The 21,718-nt window shown below is 44.3% G+C and overlaps 2 protein-coding genes across 4 annotated transcripts in view; both read left to right on the top strand.

Annotated features, from left to right (window-relative positions):
* The window catches only part of mylk4b (myosin light chain kinase family, member 4b), a 13,826-nt gene extending 12,508 nt beyond the window's left edge, over positions 1-1,318 (top strand). Inside the window, 1 exon segment of the mRNA XM_064333935.1 lies at positions 1-1,318. This exon segment is cut by the window's left edge and continues 61 nt beyond it. The gene's annotated coding sequence lies outside the window, so the exon portion shown is untranslated.
* A 17,497-nt stretch (positions 1,319-18,815) lies between these two features.
* gmds (GDP-mannose 4,6-dehydratase) overlaps positions 18,816-21,718 on the top strand; it is a 267,502-nt gene continuing 264,599 nt past the window's right edge. For 2 of the 3 annotated variants that reach the window (XM_064333932.1, XM_064333931.1), the window contains exon 1: positions 18,818-19,051. In XM_064333932.1, the coding sequence (XP_064190002.1) occupies positions 18,965-19,051 (87 nt within the window). In that variant the 5' untranslated portion in view covers positions 18,818-18,964. Of the gene's footprint in view, positions 19,052-21,718 lie in introns of all 3 variants that reach the window. The other variant, XR_010329732.1, reaches the window with a different exon arrangement.

The following is a 21,718-nucleotide window of genomic DNA, read 5'->3' as shown; positions in this document are numbered from 1 at the left end:
ACACAGGCTGTGGCCAAACCGGACCAATGCTGCTGTCCCTGCATAATCACTGGGCTCATTGCTCTTTCTGTGTGTGTGTGTGTGTGTGTGTGTGTGCTTGAGTCAGTGCATGTCCAAGGGAGGGAATATCAATCAGCAAAAACATGAAATGTTTCCACCTTTATCCAACATAGTGTACAACCCCTGTTTCACCTGTCACTCTCACCACACACAATGCATAAATTTACTACATCTTAAATAATCATATACTACATTTTGGCACATCAGACAGAAACATATGAAAGCATTTTTAAAGCTAGTTTGAATTTGAGGAGATCCTATCATGCTAACTGAGTGAATAGTGTTATCAGTATCATTAACCTTTAGCTTTGGTGTGCATTTTGTTATTGGGGTGTGCTCTGTAGGAAAACCGTTAGGTTTTTACATTTGATATTTCACTCGCTCTCACTGGCCTAAGTAGACCGTCTGAGCCGTTATATCCGTTATTGTTTATTCCGCGTGCCAGTCACAGGGTCACCGCTTTGATTTACGATGACCTAGAGCGCCCTCTGGAGGCGCTTAGGTGAAGGTTCAGTGGATTTAGTATAGCCTTGGATACAGTGTACTGTCAAAAAAAACCCCAACAACCAGCATCCAGTGTTGGTAAGTAGGGTGTCCGCACAATTCTGTAGTATTTCTGATTCATGCTTGTAGTTTATCTGCTCTTCATGGCTGTTCTCAAGTCACTCCTCTTTTGTGCCCTTAGATTTAAGCATTCATTTATTTTCTGCTGATTAAAAAAAAAACAAAAAAAAACTTGAGAACATTAAATTAACAGAATTTAAAAAAGATTTATTCTACATCATTATCTTTGAAAAGAAAGTTATCACAGATAATTTATTTTTATGAGCTCTCAAGAGATACTCCTGAAACTACTATATTCTCGTGTTATTTTTGTTTTGTGAAGTGATTGGGTGTAATCAGATATAATAAGCTTCAATGCGCACTTTATCATGTCTGAAGGATCACAATGCTATGAGAATAGCACTCTTTGCGAAAAACAGCCACCATTTGATTTTTTAAATGATATATATTATAGGCCTGAAATCCATTTCAGCCTGTCAATATATGAATAGTTTTGTATTTGTTTCTACTTAATATTATTACATTTTAAGTCTTACAAAAAACATTTTCTTCTGTTTTAATTAATTTTGTGATGGTAATACAAAATTGAATTGAAATTATATGAATTTCTATAAACTATCCATAATTTGACTGAAATTTAAACAGCCTTAGTTTATCTTGTCTTATTTCTTGCTCATTGAAAATGCCAGATGAAGGCCTGTGCTTGGCTCCTTTTCATTTTTATGTTTTTACTTTCATTATTTATTTTTTTTGTAAATGTCTATAGTTGAACTTTATTTTAAGTTTACCTGGCTACAACTGGTGGCATTTGTTTGTTTAACAACAACATTTCATTTTGTGCAGTTTTGTGCATTTTACTGCAGTTTATATTAGTGTAGCTTTACACCTTTATCCTATGTAAGGTGCATAGCCTTTTTTGTTTATTTCATTTTTTAATACAAAACACTAATTCAAATAGTTGGATATTTTGCGGAAACATGCAGTGCTCTGCTTGAAGGTACAAAAGCAGTGCCCCACGAGGAAGCTAAGCCTGCAACCATTAGCAGCTCAGTTCCTAAAACACTGCTGCCACAGTGTCATTGGCAAAAAAATAAAAAAAATAATAAAATAAAGACAGAAATTAATTATCTTGATCACTAAGTATTACACTCCCCAAAATACCTGGCAAAATCCTGTTGACAGAATTGTTATTAGGTGCCTGTGTTGTTATATGGATGCACCAGCCCACGTCTCACATCTGCTTTGGCTAGTTATGTCTGCTCTTGCTCTGGTTCAAGATTAGAATGCCAATTTTACATATTTAGAGAAAAAAAGTGTTAAACCCAGAATGTCCCCCTACTGCACTCCATAATGTTTGTTTTTTTTAATCAGTTTGTATTCAGTTTAGTTTCAATATCTCTAAAACAAAAAAAAGTACTGTATTGTTCCTACTGCGGACTTTGCACCAGATTGAACAATATAAATTATACTCTTTAACCTACATATACGAATCTACCTTAAATCTGGTGTGTAAATGTACACCTGACTGTGCTCCGTAGCAGCGAAAGGAAGGCGAGAACGTGCGCAGATAATGACGGTTACTTTTAGTATGCGCCATCTAAAACGGAGGGACATGCCGTAAACAGCTGTGACTCTGGTTTTTACGGCGGACAGTAGCCTAATTTAATAAGCCCGTTACCCGACCTCCTGTTGTGTAACACTACGCGTTATTAATACGTTGGTATTTTTTTTTTTAGGGACGTAAAGGTTCTCGAGGGCAATTTTCGAAGTTAACTCTCGAATTCTTGGGAATTATAATTGCGCCCCTGTTTGGCGGGCCACAGAGACGCGTGGCAATCGCGACGCGATAAACACTATACCTCCGAGCAGATATTTAACAGCGGACAGCAATGTCCAAGTGCCGTCGCCGTCCATTAAAATGGATTTATTTATTCACCCGTGTTCTTCCCGTCGTCGGCAACTTACGTTTATTTAACTGTTTGCATTTGTGTTGAGCTTATCTCATGTCCGGCTGTGAGAAACGCGCTATCTCACAGCTATATGTGCTATGTCTTTTTCGGCGCGTCACGTGGGGTTAGTGTGTGCGTAATTACACGTTTCTGCAAATTAGGCTTGCCATTTTACCTTCCATGAAGGCTTACTCATCAACTGAACACTACCTATTTAAATGTATGAATTTATTAATGAATGTTCTAGTAACTGAATGATACTTGAAACGCAAGGCCTTTGGCCTATGTGTTATACGAAGGGTGCATTGAAAAGGCATATTTCATTGGTTTTCTTTCAGTTGTCGGCTACAAAAGAAATTAAAATGGAATGATTCATGTTGAGAATGTTGGTTTTTGTCATACTCTTCTCCGTAATCTATGGAATTGTTCGTTGATTAAAGGAGTTTTTTTTGTTTGTTTTTTAAATACATATATAAACATAATTTTCTTTCATAAATAACGTTCGCCTTATCACTTTAATTGATAAGCTTTATTTTTAAGTTGTTTGACTTTAGATTATATTTATATTTAATTTTCAAATTGTCTTCTTTTTTTCCCGATTGGAGTTTGTTCTAAAATATTAATCTTGAATGAATATTTTGAACAATGACAACAATAAAACGATGTTATAACATGCAATGGACTGAGAGTTTTATTTTTATTTTTTAAATAGGCTACTTTAAATATATGTAAATGAGAAAAACCGTTAGTCCACGACCTTTCTCCAAAACCACCACCTCTTCAGGATTTTCAGCATTATCGCCTACTCATTCCCAAAATGTGGCATTCTCGTTCATTACTGAGGTATCCTCACTGGAACTGGAACGATGATACAAAAATATGGACTTTATTGATAATTTGACAAGCTCAATAAACACGAGCGCTATGGAATGCCGTTAAAGTTTGTTACAAACGCTCACGTGGCGTTCAGTTTTGAGTAGTGTGCGTTCATGGGCTTCCAGCTGTCCCTAACACACGCATTCTAAACCCTTTTACGGTTATGAACATACGGTGTTTCATAAATGACGATTTCATTTGACTGTTCTAACCCCATGTCCTTTTTCTCACACGTACAAGTATCACATAAAAACGCAGGCTAGTATTTAAAAAAAAAAAAAAACATACATGTGGCTTAAGTTAATTGCAATACATGCCATGTAACCGCTACATTAACAACCTTGTGAATTTCTTCGGAGAAAGCGCGCTGCGGTTACCCTGAGTAGAAGACAGTACTGCAGTCAGGAACGTTTGTGTTCCGCATTGCTGTTGCGTGTTCTTAAAAATGTTTACTTTTTGTCACATACACCGTTTTCACCCCTGCTTATAGCCTACTTACTGATGTTTTCATTGTGCAAACAATTGCAAGGAAAAGTTGCAGCAAAAAAAAGACCGTATAACCCCGGTATTGTGTACTTTTTAAAAGTTTTAAAATGATTCTTATGGCGGTTTGGACACTTTTTCATACAGTAAATGCTATAGTACACAGGTACTATATTCAAGGCATTCGGTTTCGTACTAGTGCTAATGTATTCTGGCGTTTCTCACCAGAATACAACACTGACCTGTTTTTACCCATAGGCTGCATCTCTAACATTGTCCACCAGATGGCAGGCTTGTAAGAAGCAACATTTAACCTTTTTTGTACGATGCAGTGTAAACACATTTAAAAGGAATCATTGAAAAACATAATGAATTTGATATTAAAGCTGTGATTATGTGCTCGGTATTTAAAATTACGATATATGATAACTGTTTCAATTTTAAATGTGTATTTGTGACATGTCCCAACAGTTCTTTTCTCATAACAACCTTGTTTGGCTATTCTTTGGATAAATTCTTGTTCATCCTGGTTTGTTGATTTTGGGATTCCGCATAATTGTCTTACGTGGCTACTCAGCGGGGGATGGGTAGCTCGCATCATTCTGACTAGAACTGGAATCATGATAAGTGATCAGGTTTTATCACTGAGGGAGGGGGCAATACAACGGCATTACTCGCGCAGTTTGGCTTGGGGGGGGGGGGCAGTGTGGCAAAATGGTTAGGAAACTTGGCTGGGAACTGTGAGCTTGCGGGTTTGACTCCCAGGTGGGGCACAGCCAGTGTGCCCTTGAGCAAAGGTACTCTGTCTGAACAGCTTCAGTAAGTGTCCAGCTGTGTAAATAGATCGCATCTAAAAACGGATGTAAGCAAAGATGTTTAATCTGGGCAAATGCATCTGCTAAGTGCCTCAGATGGAAATGCATGAACGCGCATGGTAGATGGTCTATCCGCTGATTTAACTGGATGTTGGAATAGTCCTGGTTGATTTCACAATAAGGGATTGGAAGGTGCAATGGGGACTATTTGAAAACAAAGTGTGGTGTCAGTAATGTCTCCATCCAATCAGAGTTTGAACTTTTTTTTAACCACGGTTGTGTTGAATTGTCCATTAAAATGCTCTGGGAATTAGGGTGGTCTTTGGTTAGGAGCATTTCGGCAGTTAACTTAAAAAGGTGTGAAATTTGCCAGTTAGTGTGAAATAAACCGTTCTTCGCCGTCTTCTGGAAGAATGTCTGGTTATATTTCATTTTCCTAGTATTTTTGTATCTTTACCCTGTGAATTAGGGTAGAGGCCACATTTCAGGCCTCTCTCTCTCTTTCTCTTTCTTTTTGCATATCTCTTTCTCTCCCTCCCTCCCTAATCTCTCTCTCTCTCTCTCTCTCTCTCTCTCTCTCTGGCTGAAACTCTCTGTGTAAAAATTCACAGCGGTCAGCATCGGAGGCGATGCATTTTTTTTTCTCTCCCTTCTCCCGCAGACTAAAGCGCAATATTCCAGAACCCTAATTAAACACGACAGGGAAACCAGTGAACTCCGTGCAGTTTGCTCACCTGAGAAAATAAAGCAGAATTTGGAATCGGTGGATTTTTTTTAAGTGCAGCGCTGTGGATGAAAACCCTGTTTTGCTGAGGTCAGGGGACGGGGCTGAAGGAGAGAGAACACAAAATCGTTCGGTGTTCTGGTTCAGCGTTCATCGAGAGGTTAGTCAGGGTGGTGGTGGGGGATTCGGAGGTGGCTGGGGGGGTGGGTGGGGGCGTCGGTTCTACCAACCTGGCTAACCTCATGCCATAGTCGCTCCTTAATCCCATAAAATCCACGGTCCAGTTATTCCCTATTTGGGAGAAATTGGAGTCCTTATCTTAATCCATTTTCCCATTCTCGGAATTTGAACTGGGCAGGAAAAACACAACAGTGGCACTGCCCGTGAAATTTTTCTTGTTTCTTCTCTCTTTTACTAAATGGAGTTCACCTTACAGCGACCGAACGTTAATCTGCCACCTCTCGGAATGTAAATACATTTTTAATGAATATCGCAAGCTTTGTTTATAAATCCGCAAAGTCGCACCACGAGTCAGATTTCATTAGAACAGACAGAAGGGGCTGCTCCAGAACGAGAGCTCTTCCGTTACACCTCCAGCTCCCAGAATTCCCTCTGTCCCTGCACATTCAGCCGAATCACCCACAGAACCATATGAAAATAAACATGAGCATGCAACTTATAACAACTGCTACAAGAGACAGAAGCATAATAATATGACCCTGTGAAAAGTAAAACATTTTTTTGGAATGTTTTCCCAAAATTTTAAGTTGGTGTTCTGGAACTCCAAGGTTAGTAATAGCAGTAACTGTCACATCAGCATTAATGTTCATTTTAGAACACAATAACTGCACATTTGGAATCTCACACTTTAAAGGGTTAATATAGTTAATTATATTTTTGTTTTTACAATATCAAGAGGTCTGGGTTATAGCCTACCTCCATGACAACTATTAAGAACTATCCACGAGAGATATAAATTGGTGCCAATTTCCTGACCAAGGTCCAGATGACCTGGTCCTGTTCACAAAAACCTGTTCGGTGCATGAGTGAACATGGCTCCACACCCAACCCTTTCCCACTGTGACCAGATCAGCAGCTTAACATCGCCATGCTTCATGAGCCTCCGCCATCCTCCCCCAGGGGAGACAGAGATGGGTGGGTCCACAGAACCCATGTGACCTGTGACCCCTCTGTGACCTCATCAGCTGAACATCAGCCTCCTGGAGACAGAATTCCAGGGACGGGGCAGAACCCCCCCCCCCTTCCCTTCCCCACAGAACTACCCCAGCCCCCGCTCTCCCCCCTGCCCTACCTGCCCCTCGCCGCTGAGCACACCTGAACCTTTAATCCTCGCTGATTTACCGGGGGGGATTCTGCTGGTCCAGGATTTAGAGGAGTCGCCATGGAGGTAATCCTCACTCCCTCTTCTTGGAATACAATCCCTCCCTCCCTAATCTCTCTCTCTCTCCCTCCCTCCCTAATCTCTTTCTCCCTCCCTCTCTCCCTCCCTCTCTCCTCTCTCTCTCTCTGTCTCTCTCTCTCTCTCCCTCTCTCTCTCTCTCTCTTACCCAGCCAGGTAAGTGCCGTGGCCTCGTCAGTCACGCCTCGTTATTTCACCGTGACCTCGACGCAGAAGCCTGACAGACAGGCAGACAGACAAAAAAAAAGAGTGAGAGAAAAAGACAGAGAGACTGAGAAAAGGCATAACCCTGGGGAGACGGATGAGGGGGCGGAGTCTGTTCTTGGCCGTGTGCTCTGACACGTCCAACCCACAACAGTAGAACGCAGTAGTGGAAAAGAATAACACGGCTTCATACAAAAATATAACATTTTGGTGCTTATGTATGTCTTGATAGATTCATAACTACAGCTTGATACAAAACTGCATCTTGATTGATGATTCTGTTGTGATATAGAACTACTTCTCGATACATTAACCATGTCTTTGTATGTAGCTATAAGCGTTTTCCTATTTTTATGTAATAACATGCAAAACCACATCTTGTCACATAGCCACGTCTTCATACTTAACCACACTTTGGTACACAATCACATCTTGGTACACAATCACGTCTTGGTACACAATCACGTCTTGGTACATAACTATATCTTGGTGCAGAAACACATCTAGGTGCACAACTACATCTTGACACATAACCACACTTTTGTACATTACCACAGCTAGGTAAATAACTGCATCTCAGTACATGGCTACACCCTGGTACATAACCACATCTCAGTGCATGGCTACACCCTGGTACATAACCACATCTCAGTACATGGCTACACCCTGGTACATAACCACATCTCAGTACGTAGCCAGACCTCGAGGCGCGTGTGGCCTCTGGGAGGTCACTGCAGCGCTGACTCTGTTCTGGGTTCTATGTGGAGGCCTGTGGGGACAGATTGCTGTAAAATCTCCCCGTGAATCGAAACCCTCGGCTGCCATTCTGCAGGCAGGCAGTGCATTAAACTGGAGGCACAAGCACGTCCGTTTTTATTGGATGAGGCACAGGCAGGTGTTAATTTTTCTAGATCCAGGTGATTTAGCAGATTAGGGCGCTCTGTGCTGACTGTCGGGCTTTTCGGGGTGACAACTCCCAGAGCCTGGAGTTTTGGCCCAGAAAATGCAATAAAAAATTTATATATTTTTTTCTTGGCGAAAAGGAAAAAGTTCAGCTTCATAAAAGGTCCTATTGACATGCCCCCCCCCCATCCCCCTTCACCCGTCCCCCTCAAAGAAAGAAAAAAGAAAAAGAAAAGTTATTTCAGGATTGGCAGCCTTTGTCCAAATAATTCAGCCAGACACAGAAAGACATGTGACATTCGAGGTCAGCGGGAGTTCACCACGGTCCTACATCAGCACACACGCGGGGCAAATCTGATCTGGCTAATAGCTTTTATTACTTTTAACATGTAGTAATTTAGCCCAACAGGTGAAACTGATTTGTGCCAGGTTTGTGGGGCCGGGGGGGGGGGGGGGAGCCTCGTGGAGGGGCCTCGGTGCTTTCGCTGGTCCGAGGCTCGGCGTGAAATGGTGAGAAAATCAATTTAAAGCTTTCGAAAAAAAAATGAAAAGAAAAGAAAGAAAGAAAGAAAGAAAAAAATGGAACCCTCCCCCATTTTAGCTCTTGAGGCAGTTCTCTGGGAGAGAACAATCAGATCCAGATGTGCTTATCGGGGCCTAAAGATAACAAATAGAGGTAGAGTTCCTGTCAGTGCGGGACCACCAGCGCAAGGAACGAAGATGAATTTAAACTCGCGTTTTAAATTTTGTAACAAAGAGATGAGTCTGAAGGAAAAGCAAAAGAACAAAAATAAATCAATTAATTAAAAAAATAATCTGGGGGCTGCTGGGTGGCTTGTTCTGTTAAGGCACTGTTGGTATACCAGGAGGCCCCATGAGGGCTACCTGTAATTGGCGGTAGCATCGCCCAGGGTTAAGGAGGGTTCAGTCTGCCAGGATCCACGGCTCTTTGCTCTCTAGTGACCCCTGCTGGCCGGCTGCTCGAACCACGGTCTAACCACCAGGAGGTGAACCTGTTTCCAGGACCAGCCTGACCTGTGCTGGCAGGAGGAAGGCCTTGTTTTTGGGACGCTGCGGGGAGGGGGGGGGGGGTAGAGAGGTGCAGGTGCCACCCCAGGGCTGAGAAAGGGGGCTTGTCCCTGGGTGGGCCCGTCCCACTCTGCCAGCTAATACAACAGCCACCCACGCACAAAGGAGAGGTAGTGCTGAGTTCACAGGCACAGTGCCCCCCCCCCCCCCCACGTCCCCACAAGCCTCAGCTACGGCATCCCAGAGGCCCCTGCTTTGAACATGTCCTTTGTAACACTAGTTTCCTGTATGTAATTAAAAAATATGGGTCTGTTCAAACCCCCCCGCTGCCTGGCCCCACTCTCATCTCCCAGAGAACTCCCCACAATCTGTGTCTCTCTCGATATGTAAAAAAAGAAAACGAAAACAGAGAAGAGAAAGCCATGCGTGGTCCAGAGAGCTGTGAGAGCGGGGTAGTTCTCAGGACCCGCGGGGTGGGCGGGAGAGGGGGAGGGGGGGGCGGAGGGCCTGGGGGCACAGGTGGTTTTTATTTGGAGGTCAAAGGAAAGGGTGTTTACTTTGGGGTAATGGAATTACACCTGTCATCGCGCCGGGCGCCGGGAGCAGGGCGGGTGAGTGAGCTCTTTCTAACGCCGCCGACGCTCGCCGTGAAGCCCGGTGACAAAGCAGCCTTCGTCCCGTCGACCGAGCTCGTCTGTCAAATGGACGAAACTTAAAGCACTTCCTTCGCTCAATCGCTTTCACCGCATACGCCAACCACTACTCGACTCACTTACCGTTTTGGTTTTCATCGGGCAAGTTGTGTAGTACCTGGTACTTTTTTTGGTATCGCCTCCGTCGAGGTTCCAAGCGAGCTGAGGTGATGCCAGAAGGTGACGTGAAAACACTGCAGACCACTGACTGGTCAGAGCAACGCGTTTCATGCGGTGTCGCTATGACGACCAGCTACATTGACGGGGGTACTATCTGCAGTGGAAAACGAAGTACCTGGTAGCAAAAGCGAGTCTTGTCGAGTTGAGTTGAGTTGAGCCGGTACCATGCGGTGGAAAAGCGGCTATATATACATAAATGCAGTGCAGTGCATAAGTATTTGGACGGTTGCACAATTTTTGTTGTTTCGCCTCTGTATTCCAGCACATTGCATTTGAAACAAAACAATGGACGTGTAGTTAAAGTGTGGACTGTCAAGCTTTAATTTGAGGGTATTTCCATCCATGCCGGGTGTTCCAAGTCAGAAAATATCTATACTCCCCCTATTAAGAAATGGTATGACCCATTGTAGGGATGTTCAAAATTGTAGTACAGTTCAGACAAAGCTGAGCAAACACATTTGAACATTTACTATTGAAATTATTTAGTTTGTGTCATGATTTTAGAACCCCCCTAACCTTCTGTTTTAACATCCTTAAGGGGGGTTCCAGTCACATTTAGGGGGATCAGACCAAAAAAAGCGGGAGAAATGATATTTTAAAGTTGAACCCTCACAGAGATTTGATTTTGTTGACTGTGAAATGCATACTGTGCACCAGAAGGCTCAGTGTGCTCGTGTCCACTTTAATATGTTTTAAAGTGCGTATGTAAAGTGATCCATCAGAATTCAAAGTACTCTCCCAGAGCTGATTTCTTCGCATGGTACATTTTTCCGTGTGATCATGTCAGATTTTGACAAAATAAAGTAGACGGAGAAACCCAGGCAAGCATGTCTGAGAAATATGAAAAATAAATTCCCTGCGCAGATGATTTTCAGCACTGGTGGACACTGTGGCCAGGAGGGGGAGGGGGCAGGCTTTGGTGTGTGCAGGGGGAGGGGGGGCGGGGGGTTCCCCGTGTTCTTCGATTGATGATCAAACAGCGGCGTGGGACGGCTTGCTGATTTCGGAGGGGGGCAGAAGACTTTCGGCGCGGCTCCTAACCAGCTCCACGTTTCCCCCGGCCTCACGCCGTTATCTCATAACGCTTATTTACCCATCCTGGGGCGGGACGTCCCGGATCCCCCCCCCCGCTCCAGCGGCTCCGCGGCGGGATGGCCACGCTGGGACCGCCCCGGTGAGAGACGGATACACCAGATCTCTCACACGTTTTTTTTTTTTGGCAGGGGTGACTCAAACATGGCAACCGGAGCCAGAACTCAGCGTCCCGCTCAGCACACCCGCCTCTCTGCTTACGCCAAAACGCTCTCACCCTGAGCGACCTGCAACGCCAATACTGGACCCGTGATTCCTAGTGGGGGGGGGGCAGGAATTCCAGCCCCAACGAGGACCGGCAAGCCCAAAAAGTGGCAGCTTGTTCAGTACCCCAGTAAAAAACCTGATTAGCATTATGCTACATTATGAGAACTGAACCGTAAAAAAACAGCGAGCGCTGAAAACGGGAATGAAAATGCAGGGGAGGGGGTCCTAGAGGGGACAGGACGGGGAGGGCAGGGGAGGGGGTCCTAGAGGGGACAGGACGGGGAGGGCAGGGGAGAGGGTCCTAGAGGGGACGGGGCGGGGGGCAGGGGAGAGGGTCCTAGAGGGGACGGGCGGGAGGGGGCAGGGAAGAGGGTCCTAGAGGGGACGGGAGGGGGAGCCTGCTGGATGACATGAAAGCTGGCCCGTGCCGTGGGGGCCGCCGCGCACCTCTCTGATCTCCCCAAAACCCTGGGCTCCCTCCCTCTCTCTCTCTCTCTCTCTCTCTCTTGATCCCCCACCATGAGCACTGAACAGGACCGGCCTGAACTTCGGGGGTCAAATGGGGGCCTTTTGTACCCCACACACAGCGCAGCATAGCACTCCCTGTGGCCCCTCTGTACTCCCTCTATTCCACCCCAAACACCACCACTGCACCTCCCCCCAACCCCCAACCCCCCAATGACGGCCCCAGCGTGATCGATGAGTGACGGCCGCCTCAGACTCCCCGATCAGTGCCCCCCACCCCCCCCCACCCCCCCCACCACCCCGTTCCTGGCCAAAACAAACACTGGGAGGCAGAGCTCTGGTGAGCAGTAATTGTGGTGTGAAGCCATTCCCATGAAACTCTGACATGAAAGGATGCAGCTTGGAATAGCTGGGATAGATGAAATAGTTCTGAAATGAAACGGGGCGTGTAACTGTGCGTGTAACTGTGCGTGTGTGTGTGTGTGTGTGTGTGTGTGTGTGTGTGTGTGTGTGTGGATGGGTGGGGGGGGTCCGGTTGAGAAGGTTCTGGAAACGGTGGGAGAGAGCGCAAGACATGGAATACACAGACCCCTGGGTACACCCCAGGCAGTTTGACCCTTTTGAGCCCCCTAAATACAAAGTTTTAAAAAAAAAGCACACATCTTTCAGAGTGCATGCACACACACACGTACACAGACGCATACACACACACACGTACACACACGTACACACACACACACGTACACACACACACACACACACACACACACACACACACACACACACACACACACACACACACACACACACACACACACTCGGTATGTAACGCTGACGCAAATGCATTTTTCTGGTCCCCCAGGGAAACATTTGGAGCTTTGGAGGTATTTGTTGTGATCTGTCTATTTATAGTGCATGGGATCACTTTAACCCCAGACATCATCGTTTCAGGGATCTCTATCTGGCAGCTAACACCGGCATTCTGCTCGCAGATTTGTCTTTTGTCTTTGCCTGAGATCGGCATTTCAGCTGATCTATGTTCAGCCTCTATTTACAACATTCAGGGGTTTTTTTTTTTTTTTTCTAGTTTTGTGGTTTGAGTCTTCACCGCGTACAAGACTCTGCAGAAAGCCGTTCTCTTTGAAACTGCCTCATAAAGACAGGCAGATTTATAGCTAGGTTATATATTGTGCCGTGAATTCTAAGATTTAGTAGGCTCTGTTCCCTGGAGTGCCAAGAAGTAAATATTTCATGATGTACAGTATACTGTGTGTGTGTGTGTGTGTGTGTGTGTGTTTTCTGTACTTGGAATATAGCAAAAGAAAATGCTTCTGGCTGTTTTTGAGAAATTAATTTTTGGATGAGGGTGAAGGGTTTTTTTTCTGTGACAGTGCTTACACGGACAGCGTTGCATTTTGTGATACAACCTCACGACAGCCACTGCGCCAAATCCTCTCAGGGCATCTTTGTTCTGAAAGAGCAGATTTTTAGTCACCAGCTCTCAGTCCTGTAACACAGAATAACCGGTTAACCTGAAATAGGTTCAATAACAGGTTATGAGGTCTGCTTTCTTAAACAATATGTTTTAAGGAAGAGAAATCAATTAGCAGTTCAAAACGGTAGTTCTTCTGGAATCAGGAAAATGTAAACATCTGGTTATGTTTGCAAAAGAAATGCAACATTTGAGTACTCGCAGAGGGAATATATCAAGAGCGCAATCAAACAAGCTGTAAAACATATTTATTTATGCTTTGTATCTGTCAACCTTCCTGAGAGAGTAACCAACTGTTTTTCTTTAGAGAATAAGAGACACTACACTCAGTGAGAATGTTAAATACACCGGTCAAAATGTGTTTTGTCTGAGCATTTTTTAATTTCCTGTATTAGGATTTAGTCACAGCAGCACATTCCGTTCATTCTGCTGTGCTGATTTCTCACTCGTGAAATTAATCATATGCAATCAGTTTATTATTTTATTATTACCATCGTATTAATTTTCATGCTTCTTCCAGTTTGTGTTGAAACTCCCCCACCCCCCCCCACACCACACACACACACACACACATTTCCTGTTTGCACCATTTCGTCTTGATGTTGGATCCCTTTTTTAAAGGGCTGTTTTAATTTTCAATATTCTTCCAGTTTTCTATTTCCTCAGAACATCCAATATATTACTTTGCCCATCTCACATGTGGCACCAACGTGACCAAAGTTTTTTTCACTTTTTGAAGGAGCTCATCCTGATAGTCACTCCTGTCTTGTTGTCAGAACAAGAAACATACTTTTTTTTGGTGAACCAACACAACAGGCAGAAGAACAGAGTTATGGAGTTGAGAACACAACACCTTTAAACAATTGTACAAATTTTTAGTGTTATAATACAACAGACTGCCGTTATTAGGTTCAGATCTGGGGACAGAAAACATATTCTGTGCCCGCCCTCTGAATGTTACTTCAACACGCTAGGAACAAGGAACCAGCTCGCCTTCTAGCTTCCTGTGCCATTCAGCAGTTCTGCCGCTGTCGCTGCCCTCGTTCTCGTTCTTCAGTTAAGACTCCATGGGAGTCTCAGCGATGTGGGCAGACGTTAGGTTTTTGGGCAGGAGGCGGCGAGGAAGAGCTGATTCATCGGAGGGAACACAGGCGGTGGGCTGAGCGTCCCGACACGTTCAGCCATTTCGTTTGTCGACCCTTTTCTGGTGAAATATTGGGAGATTTATTGGCTCATAATAGTGTCTCTGTGGGGGGTGGTTTTCATTGTCTGCACGTAAGGGAGGAAGCATAGTAACCACTGCAGGAGAGAGCAACAATGGCCCCCACACATCCTCCTGGTGGCTGATCCACTATGGAAGTATCTGCACAAACACATCTGAGACGGGTTGGGGGGGGGTGGTCTCTTTTTTTAACGTTCCAGGTTTTGTTTCAGGGTGTCCGCTTTTGGCCGATCGTCTTGTTGTTTGAAACCCTTTTTTTTTTTTTTAAAGCGGGGGTCTGGTTTATTTTTAGCTTTATTTCGGGTCCCACGTCTGTCAAGCTGATAGCATCTCAGCAGGGGCAGTCTGGGCTGTGACAGAGGGGGCTCTCCTCCAAAGGAGGTAGGGAAGGGGGCTGGGGGTGGGGGCGCTGCCCTGACTGAACATCCTGTCCAGACTTTTCAAAGCGCAACGGGAACGTGAGATCAGTTGAAGGAAGGAATTTTTTCGCTGCTGGAACCTCGGTAGGAAGCTTTGGGATTGTTCAACAAGTTCTGTGACACACAAGCTTTCATTTACAATAAAATTTACAACCCCCCACCCTCAACGCCCTCCTAACACAGCCACACACACACATACAGTTATCGCCCACCCACATGTGTGGTTTCATTGCAACATGAAGGCGTTGCATTGCTGCATGAGCGTTTGCATTGCTACATGCATGGTTGCATTGCTGCATGTGCAGTTGCATTGCTGCATGAGTGGTTGCATTGCTACATGTGTGGTCGTGTTGCTGCATGTGTGGTTGCATTGCTGCATGTGTGGTTGAATTACTGCACGTGTGGTTGCATTGCTGCACGTATGGTTGCATTACAGCATGTGTGGTTGCATTTCTTCACCTTATCCAGAACTACAACTGGAACTACCTGATCTGCCCTCCACAACTACTACATCATATTCTACTTGTCCAAACAGTCACCTGAAACTCAGATGTTCCTGTACCGCTCCTTCGGAAACCACATCTAGGTGCAGCACTGAAGGGGGGGACCAAACCTACAAGTTTTCATTCTGGTTGGCGTGCATTGTTCCACAAGGGGTGGAGACGAGATCTTTGGAAACCGTCACATCAGCCTTAATTAATTCACTTCAGAAACGTGCAGCGCACCCTAAAGACACCTGTGTAAATACACGAAACAAGACAGAGAGCAATGCGTTCTTAATTTTTAAAATAATAATGAAACACATCCATCATCTAGACTATTAATCGATATTCAGATGAACTGGAATATATGTGTATCACACACACACAAACTTCATCAAAAATTAATTTCTTGGCACATATTAGTCAATGCTACTGTAATACATTGTTATAGTCTTTCATTTAATTATTTCACATCGTTAAATATTTCACATTCCTTAACGTGAACAAAAGCAACGCTGCGCCTCGATGAGTACCAGGGAGAACTAGAAAATCCTGAAAACTGATTTTAAAAAAATTCACAGCCCAAGCGCAGCGAGTCACTGCAAGAAGCCGTTACAGCAGGCAAAGGAGCGGAACGTCCGTGAGCCTGATATTCCGGAACTCCGATAGTCTGGAACTCTGGGAAAGTTAAAGGGCCGACAGTGTGTGTTTAGTCCTCCGGATAATAGAAACGACTCAAGGCTGTACAACAGCGAATTAAAAATAATAAGCAAAATCCAGTTAGGGGCCAGTTAAATTAAAATGAAAATGCCGGTGGTGCCCATTACGCAGGTCAGTGTCCTTGGGCAATTTCTTTGTGTGCTGTCGATGTGAATGAAAATAAACTGAAGCTATTTAATAAACATAAGATACAGTATCTGACAGCGCAAGGCCTTCCAGGAACGCTGGTGGACACATCGGTCAGACGACCACGCAGCCTTGAGCTCGGATCAGACATCAGGGACATTGTGAGAGTGAATATCAAAGCAAACATTCCCTGACTGGTGAAAATTCCCAGCTTCTAAGGACCTCCTCTCCATGGCTCACAGGCACAGGGAGAGGGTTAAATATTTCGTTGCTGAGGCAAGCTGGACGTGTAAAAGGCCATGAATTATAAAGGCGATAAAGTCAGTGGGGAAAAAAAGGGGAATCCAGTTAAAAATGTACTGGTTATTACTGGTGAGTTATGAGCGCTGCTGCGTGTTGGCCGCGCAGTGTTTTTGCAGGCAGTGAAGGTGGTCTAACCGCTCGACTGTAACATGAAATAAATGAAAGTGAAAACAAATGGAACGTCTTACCTTAAATCTCATTGCTTTACAATTTGGACAGACTGCGCAGCACGCATTTTACAGGTACATTGGAAGACGGTACATATATATTTTTAAAGTGGTACTACCATAAGATGGCCAAGGTAAGTTAGGGTCTAATGGTTTTTATTTATTTATTCACCTTTATTTAGGTTTGAGGAAGCCAGCTCTCCATTACTTGTTTTTGGCATCTTTTATCAGTGAATTGCCATAATATATCAATGCACGTATAGTTATTTTTCCACCAATTTATAGCTACCATAAGCAAACGTTTTGGTAAACCGCACTTTTTACTCTGCTTCTCAAAATCTTTCTCCACATTTGTACAACAAGAAATAATGCTTACTATTTCAAAGTTTGAGGAAAACAAACAATGCTTTTTCTTTTCTTGGATTGTGTCTCTTTAGCAAGGATTGCCCTTCCACAGATATATATACACAGGCAGGAGAGTGTCTTGGTTTCCGATTGGCAGTGTGTGTGCATTACTGTGTGAGTGCAGTGCCTTTAAATCCTCACGATATGTTCAGTTAGAGTGGAACCCAAGACAGAATCCATCCATCCATCCATCCATAATCTATACCCACTTATTCCTGGTTTAGGGTCGCTGAAGGTGCTGGAGCCTATCCCAGCATGCATTGGGTGAGAGGCAGGAGTACACCCTGGACAGTTTTCCAGTCCATTGCAGGGTACACACACCATTCTCTCTCTCTCTCTCTCTCTCTCTCTCTCTCTCTCACACACACACACACAGGCACACACACACACACACTTATACCTTGGGGCAATTCAGACTCTTTAATTCACCTACCTGCATGTCTTTGGACTGTGGGAGGAAACCGGAGTATCCGGAGGAAACCCAAGCAGGCACGGGGTCCAAGACACAATGAAACCCAGAAACCTCAGTGATTTTCAAACCTGGATCATGAGCTTTACTATGCGTCACACGTTAGACGTGCATGATGAGTTTTCCCGCACTAAATGCAGAAAAAAGTAACGTTGAGGTCCCAGCTGTTTGTTTTTCTTCTGTGGCCTAACCTATATGTCCTGTATTTTAGTCCTGTCTCATTATATTCTGTGATTATAATGGCGGAAAAGGGTTTACCACAAAGTAAATTTCATGGTAGAGGCTAAAAAATCTGCACAAAAAGTGGAAAATATACCAAAAAAAGTGGGTTTATATATATCATATGCTTAGGAATGTCATGTTTAATGAGGTATAAAGCCTCGATCAGTGACTCCAGACAGGTTGAACTTCTGGTATTCCAGGAGTGGGCATCTGGAGAATTTCGGAATGAAGAAACATAGCAAGTTTCATCGCTTTCATCCAGCAAAGTATTTCTCATTTATTCCCAAAAAAGGGGGGAGGGGGACACATATTCAGCCCCAGATGCAGTTCCAGCTTTGCTTCAGCAGCTGAAGGACAACTCCAACTCCCAGAGGTCTACACTCCACTCCAGCCAATGAGCAGATGTACAGGCCTTTCTGTAGTTTCAACCAACCCACCACTCTGATTGGCTGAAAGGGCATCGACTCGGTGTGGAGCTGTGTCAGTTAAAGAGTAGCTCCAGGATTGTTGTTTGAAAAAATGAAGTAAAATAAAGAAAACATGCATTGATGGTTCACAGTTCTTTAAATGTGTGATTGAGATGCTGGCCATGTCACCCAGTAGTGTGTGTATGCTCCATACGTATACAGCACTGAGAGTTGGGCAGTTTTCTGGTTTTACATCTTATGTTTTCTTGATACAGACGTTTCATATTTTCCTTTAGTTGTACAGTATGTGCAAAATCAGGCACAGGTGGGCCAATAGCATTTTACTTGGTAAATTTTGCCCACTTTGATATTTATTAATATTGAAAAGAAGGGAATTAATGAAACTAGCCATAAAATAGCCATTGCAGCTAAGAATTATCAGGTATAGCTTAAGCAGTTTGAACTGTTAATTTGTGAGACTGTGATCATAATATTAAATTGACAGTTAGTCTGCATATAGCTGTACCATTTTAGTGGAGTGACTTCTCTGAATTCCGTAAAATACAAAATATGCCCTGCATACTCAAAAATATATTTTTGCAATCCTCCGTTGTTTCAGCAACCTGTAGTCGGCGCTGTCATAGATCATGACGAAAATCACAGAAACGGCTCTTCTTCTGGTTATTGTTACGTCACGCGGAGATCTTTGCTGTTTTCCGATTGGCTCTTTGACTGCCGCTCCTGAAGCGTTACATAGCAATATCAGATGCAACGTACCTGCAGGCTAGTATCCGGAAACAAACTGGAATAATTGCATAAAGAAAGAACAAACGCTTATTTCGCGTTAAATAAAGAATCACTCCAGAAATGGCACAATGTACAGAGTCGTCCTCGAGCAACGGACAACTGCGAAGGGAAAGAAAAGTCGCTATCATCACCGGCATCACTGGACAGGTATGAGAAGTAACACGCTCATTCAAGATGACATGGCATTCATCGTTAAATGCCAGAAAAACTTCATCCCTTACGGAGAAGAATGTCTGCGAAAATGCTGCATGCATTGCAAATACACTACCGCGTCGATTAACTATCAGTGTACAAGCTGCGTCGTGGTTGTTAAAAAGCTTCTTCTAGTCTCCCATCAAGTTACAAGTAACGTTAACAGGATGCTGCAGCATCTTCCAGAACAGTAATTTATGCGAAGCACGGTTCTTATTGCTTCTTTGTACGGTTGTTAAGTTATTTCTTTGAGCTGTTTCTTTTTTTCATTTTCATTTTGAGCTCATGTTTGTATTTATGTGGGCTGTATACTGTAGGACCGACCCTGTGCTGAAAATAATGTTCTATATATCCCAAAACCAGGAAGAAACCTTAATGATAAAGATCCGCTTCACGGATGTGGGATTGCGTAACCTGACTCTTGACCTGAGATTTGAAACGCTCTGTTTGTGACGTAGAATTGTTTCAGGGAATAGAGTTCTGAAAAGTGAACAAACGTGGCGGCTTGTGTGGCACCACCTGGCAGATAAGAAAGATTGGACTATGAGGTTAAGTTATTTAAATCTTAAGTTGCTGATGCATTTAGATATAATTGCATTGATACCTAAAAATAAAGCCATTAATGAGTTTTGACTGGTTCTTCCTAGAATCAGTATTTTAGTGAAGTATAACAGGGTGGTACTGTTTGCCAAATACACCAAGCCTCTTTCTGCAGTGCACATAGCAGCCGCAGTAGTTCTCTCTAATGTGACGTCAGCGGCACGATCCAGAGGTCCTGCTGCAGTTTTTAAGAGCTGTGTGGTGGCACACACTGGTGCATATTCCTGGTTCTGTTTGAATGTTTTTTGCTACTCAGGACATTCAAAATGGCTTTCTGATTTACAGCTCGGCTGCATTACTTGCAAGCAAAGGCCTCAAGCTTACTAAGCCCACCCTTACTAGATTATGGACGTGTCCTTGGTCTTGATATGGGGAAATTACAAACACCACACAGTCCTCAGCAGCCACCTGAAGTGCCTTTAGATCAAGTAATATAATCTTCACCGTATTACCATAGAAACCTGACAAAGGCCATGACAGGCTATGCGGTGTAACTGTATCTGTCTTCAGTGCCCCATAAAGTAAAGCTATAAATGGGGTTGTAACCAAACCCTCAGTAGCCTGTGTGCTATATGATCATTGTTTTATGCATGTTTCTATGCTTAGCATTAGATGCCTCCTCGTTAGCAGGAGGTTAACTGGTAACGTGCTTTCTGACTTCTGGCAGGGTAATATTTATTTCGATAAAGTCTACAAATTACACAGTGCAAGCCTGGGAATCCCCATGCTTTACCGCAGTCCAGTGTTTTGCTCAACATAAGTCTTGCACAGTTGATTCCTCCACTCTTTGTCCTGCTGGTATTTGCATTTAGATTTTTGAAACTGGGCAGAGTGTTTGCCAAGGCGGGAGGAGAAACTTCCTCGGTGCCCTTTGGTCCGGGAAACCTGACCACGTGATTAAAACTGAAATCGCAATTTGAGTTGTAGGCTAATAGTAAGGTCCACTCGCCCTTGGCTGCCAGCAGGGCCCCCAGGTGAGCACAGCAGCTGTAAATGTAGCTGAACAAGTCTTTGCCAGGGAAGCAGCGACAAAAACTGGGCGTGCGCTTGAGCTGTGCAGTTTGTAACTGTGTCGCGTGTCGCTGGTTATTTTGATGAATGTTTTTTTTTTATTTTCTGGTGAATTAGTTTTGATCGTGACTCTAAAAAACGAATAAGCAAGACAACATTGCATTGAGTTACACGCCCGATTACACACTGATTGAGAAACGCGAGTGGCGCTTTATGGACCACTTGGTGTAAGTGCTGTCGCATGTTTGTTCCAAGGACACACAGCATTCTGATTACGTGTGATCAGTAAATGACTGACAGCTCTTATTAGTATGACTCATATGGAGACTCAGGAATCCCCACAGGCCCGCACTGCCGCTAGGGTTTTGCATGGCAAATTCCACCTTCCCTTTCTATTTTACATATGCGTATGGCTCACTCACTTGGAGATGTAGTGTTTTTTTTTTTTTTGTTACATACATTTACACACAGAGCAGCACACACACACGCACACACACACTCTCACACACACACACATACACACACACACACACACACACACGCACACACACAGTGGATTGGACATGTGTGCGCCCATACACACCCACACATGCAACCCTACATGGCCGACGGGGTTTGGTTATGAATTACGGGATGTTTCCATGTCATGTTGTTAGCTGTGTATTCCCCGCGCGCTGTATTACGGTTTTATGTTTAAGTTGATCTGGTGAGTTCCTTTGGCTGTAGATTAGCGTTGAGAGTTACCAGCTGTGTTTCATAAAACAAGGCTGAAATGAGGGCCTGAGTGGTTTGAGAGGGGCCCTGGTTCCGGCTGGAGTCTGTGTGGGTCCCAGCCAGTGTGGGTCTGCAGTGTGGGCCCCTGTGTGGGTCCCCAGTTTGGGGTCCCCTGTGTGGGTCCCAGCCAGCATAGGCCCCAGTGTGGGTCCCCAGTTTGGGGTCCCCTGTGTGGGTCCCAGCCAGCATAGGCTCCAGTGTGGGTCCCCAGTTTGGGGTCCCCTGTGTGGGTCCCAG

The sequence above is a fragment of the Anguilla rostrata genome, chromosome 4 (assembly GCF_018555375.3).
Source record: "Anguilla rostrata isolate EN2019 chromosome 4, ASM1855537v3, whole genome shotgun sequence".
In the NCBI taxonomy this organism is placed as follows: domain Eukaryota; kingdom Metazoa; phylum Chordata; class Actinopteri; order Anguilliformes; family Anguillidae; genus Anguilla; species Anguilla rostrata.
Note: the sequence above shows the minus strand (reverse complement) of the source record. Positions and strands in the feature narration are given on the sequence as shown.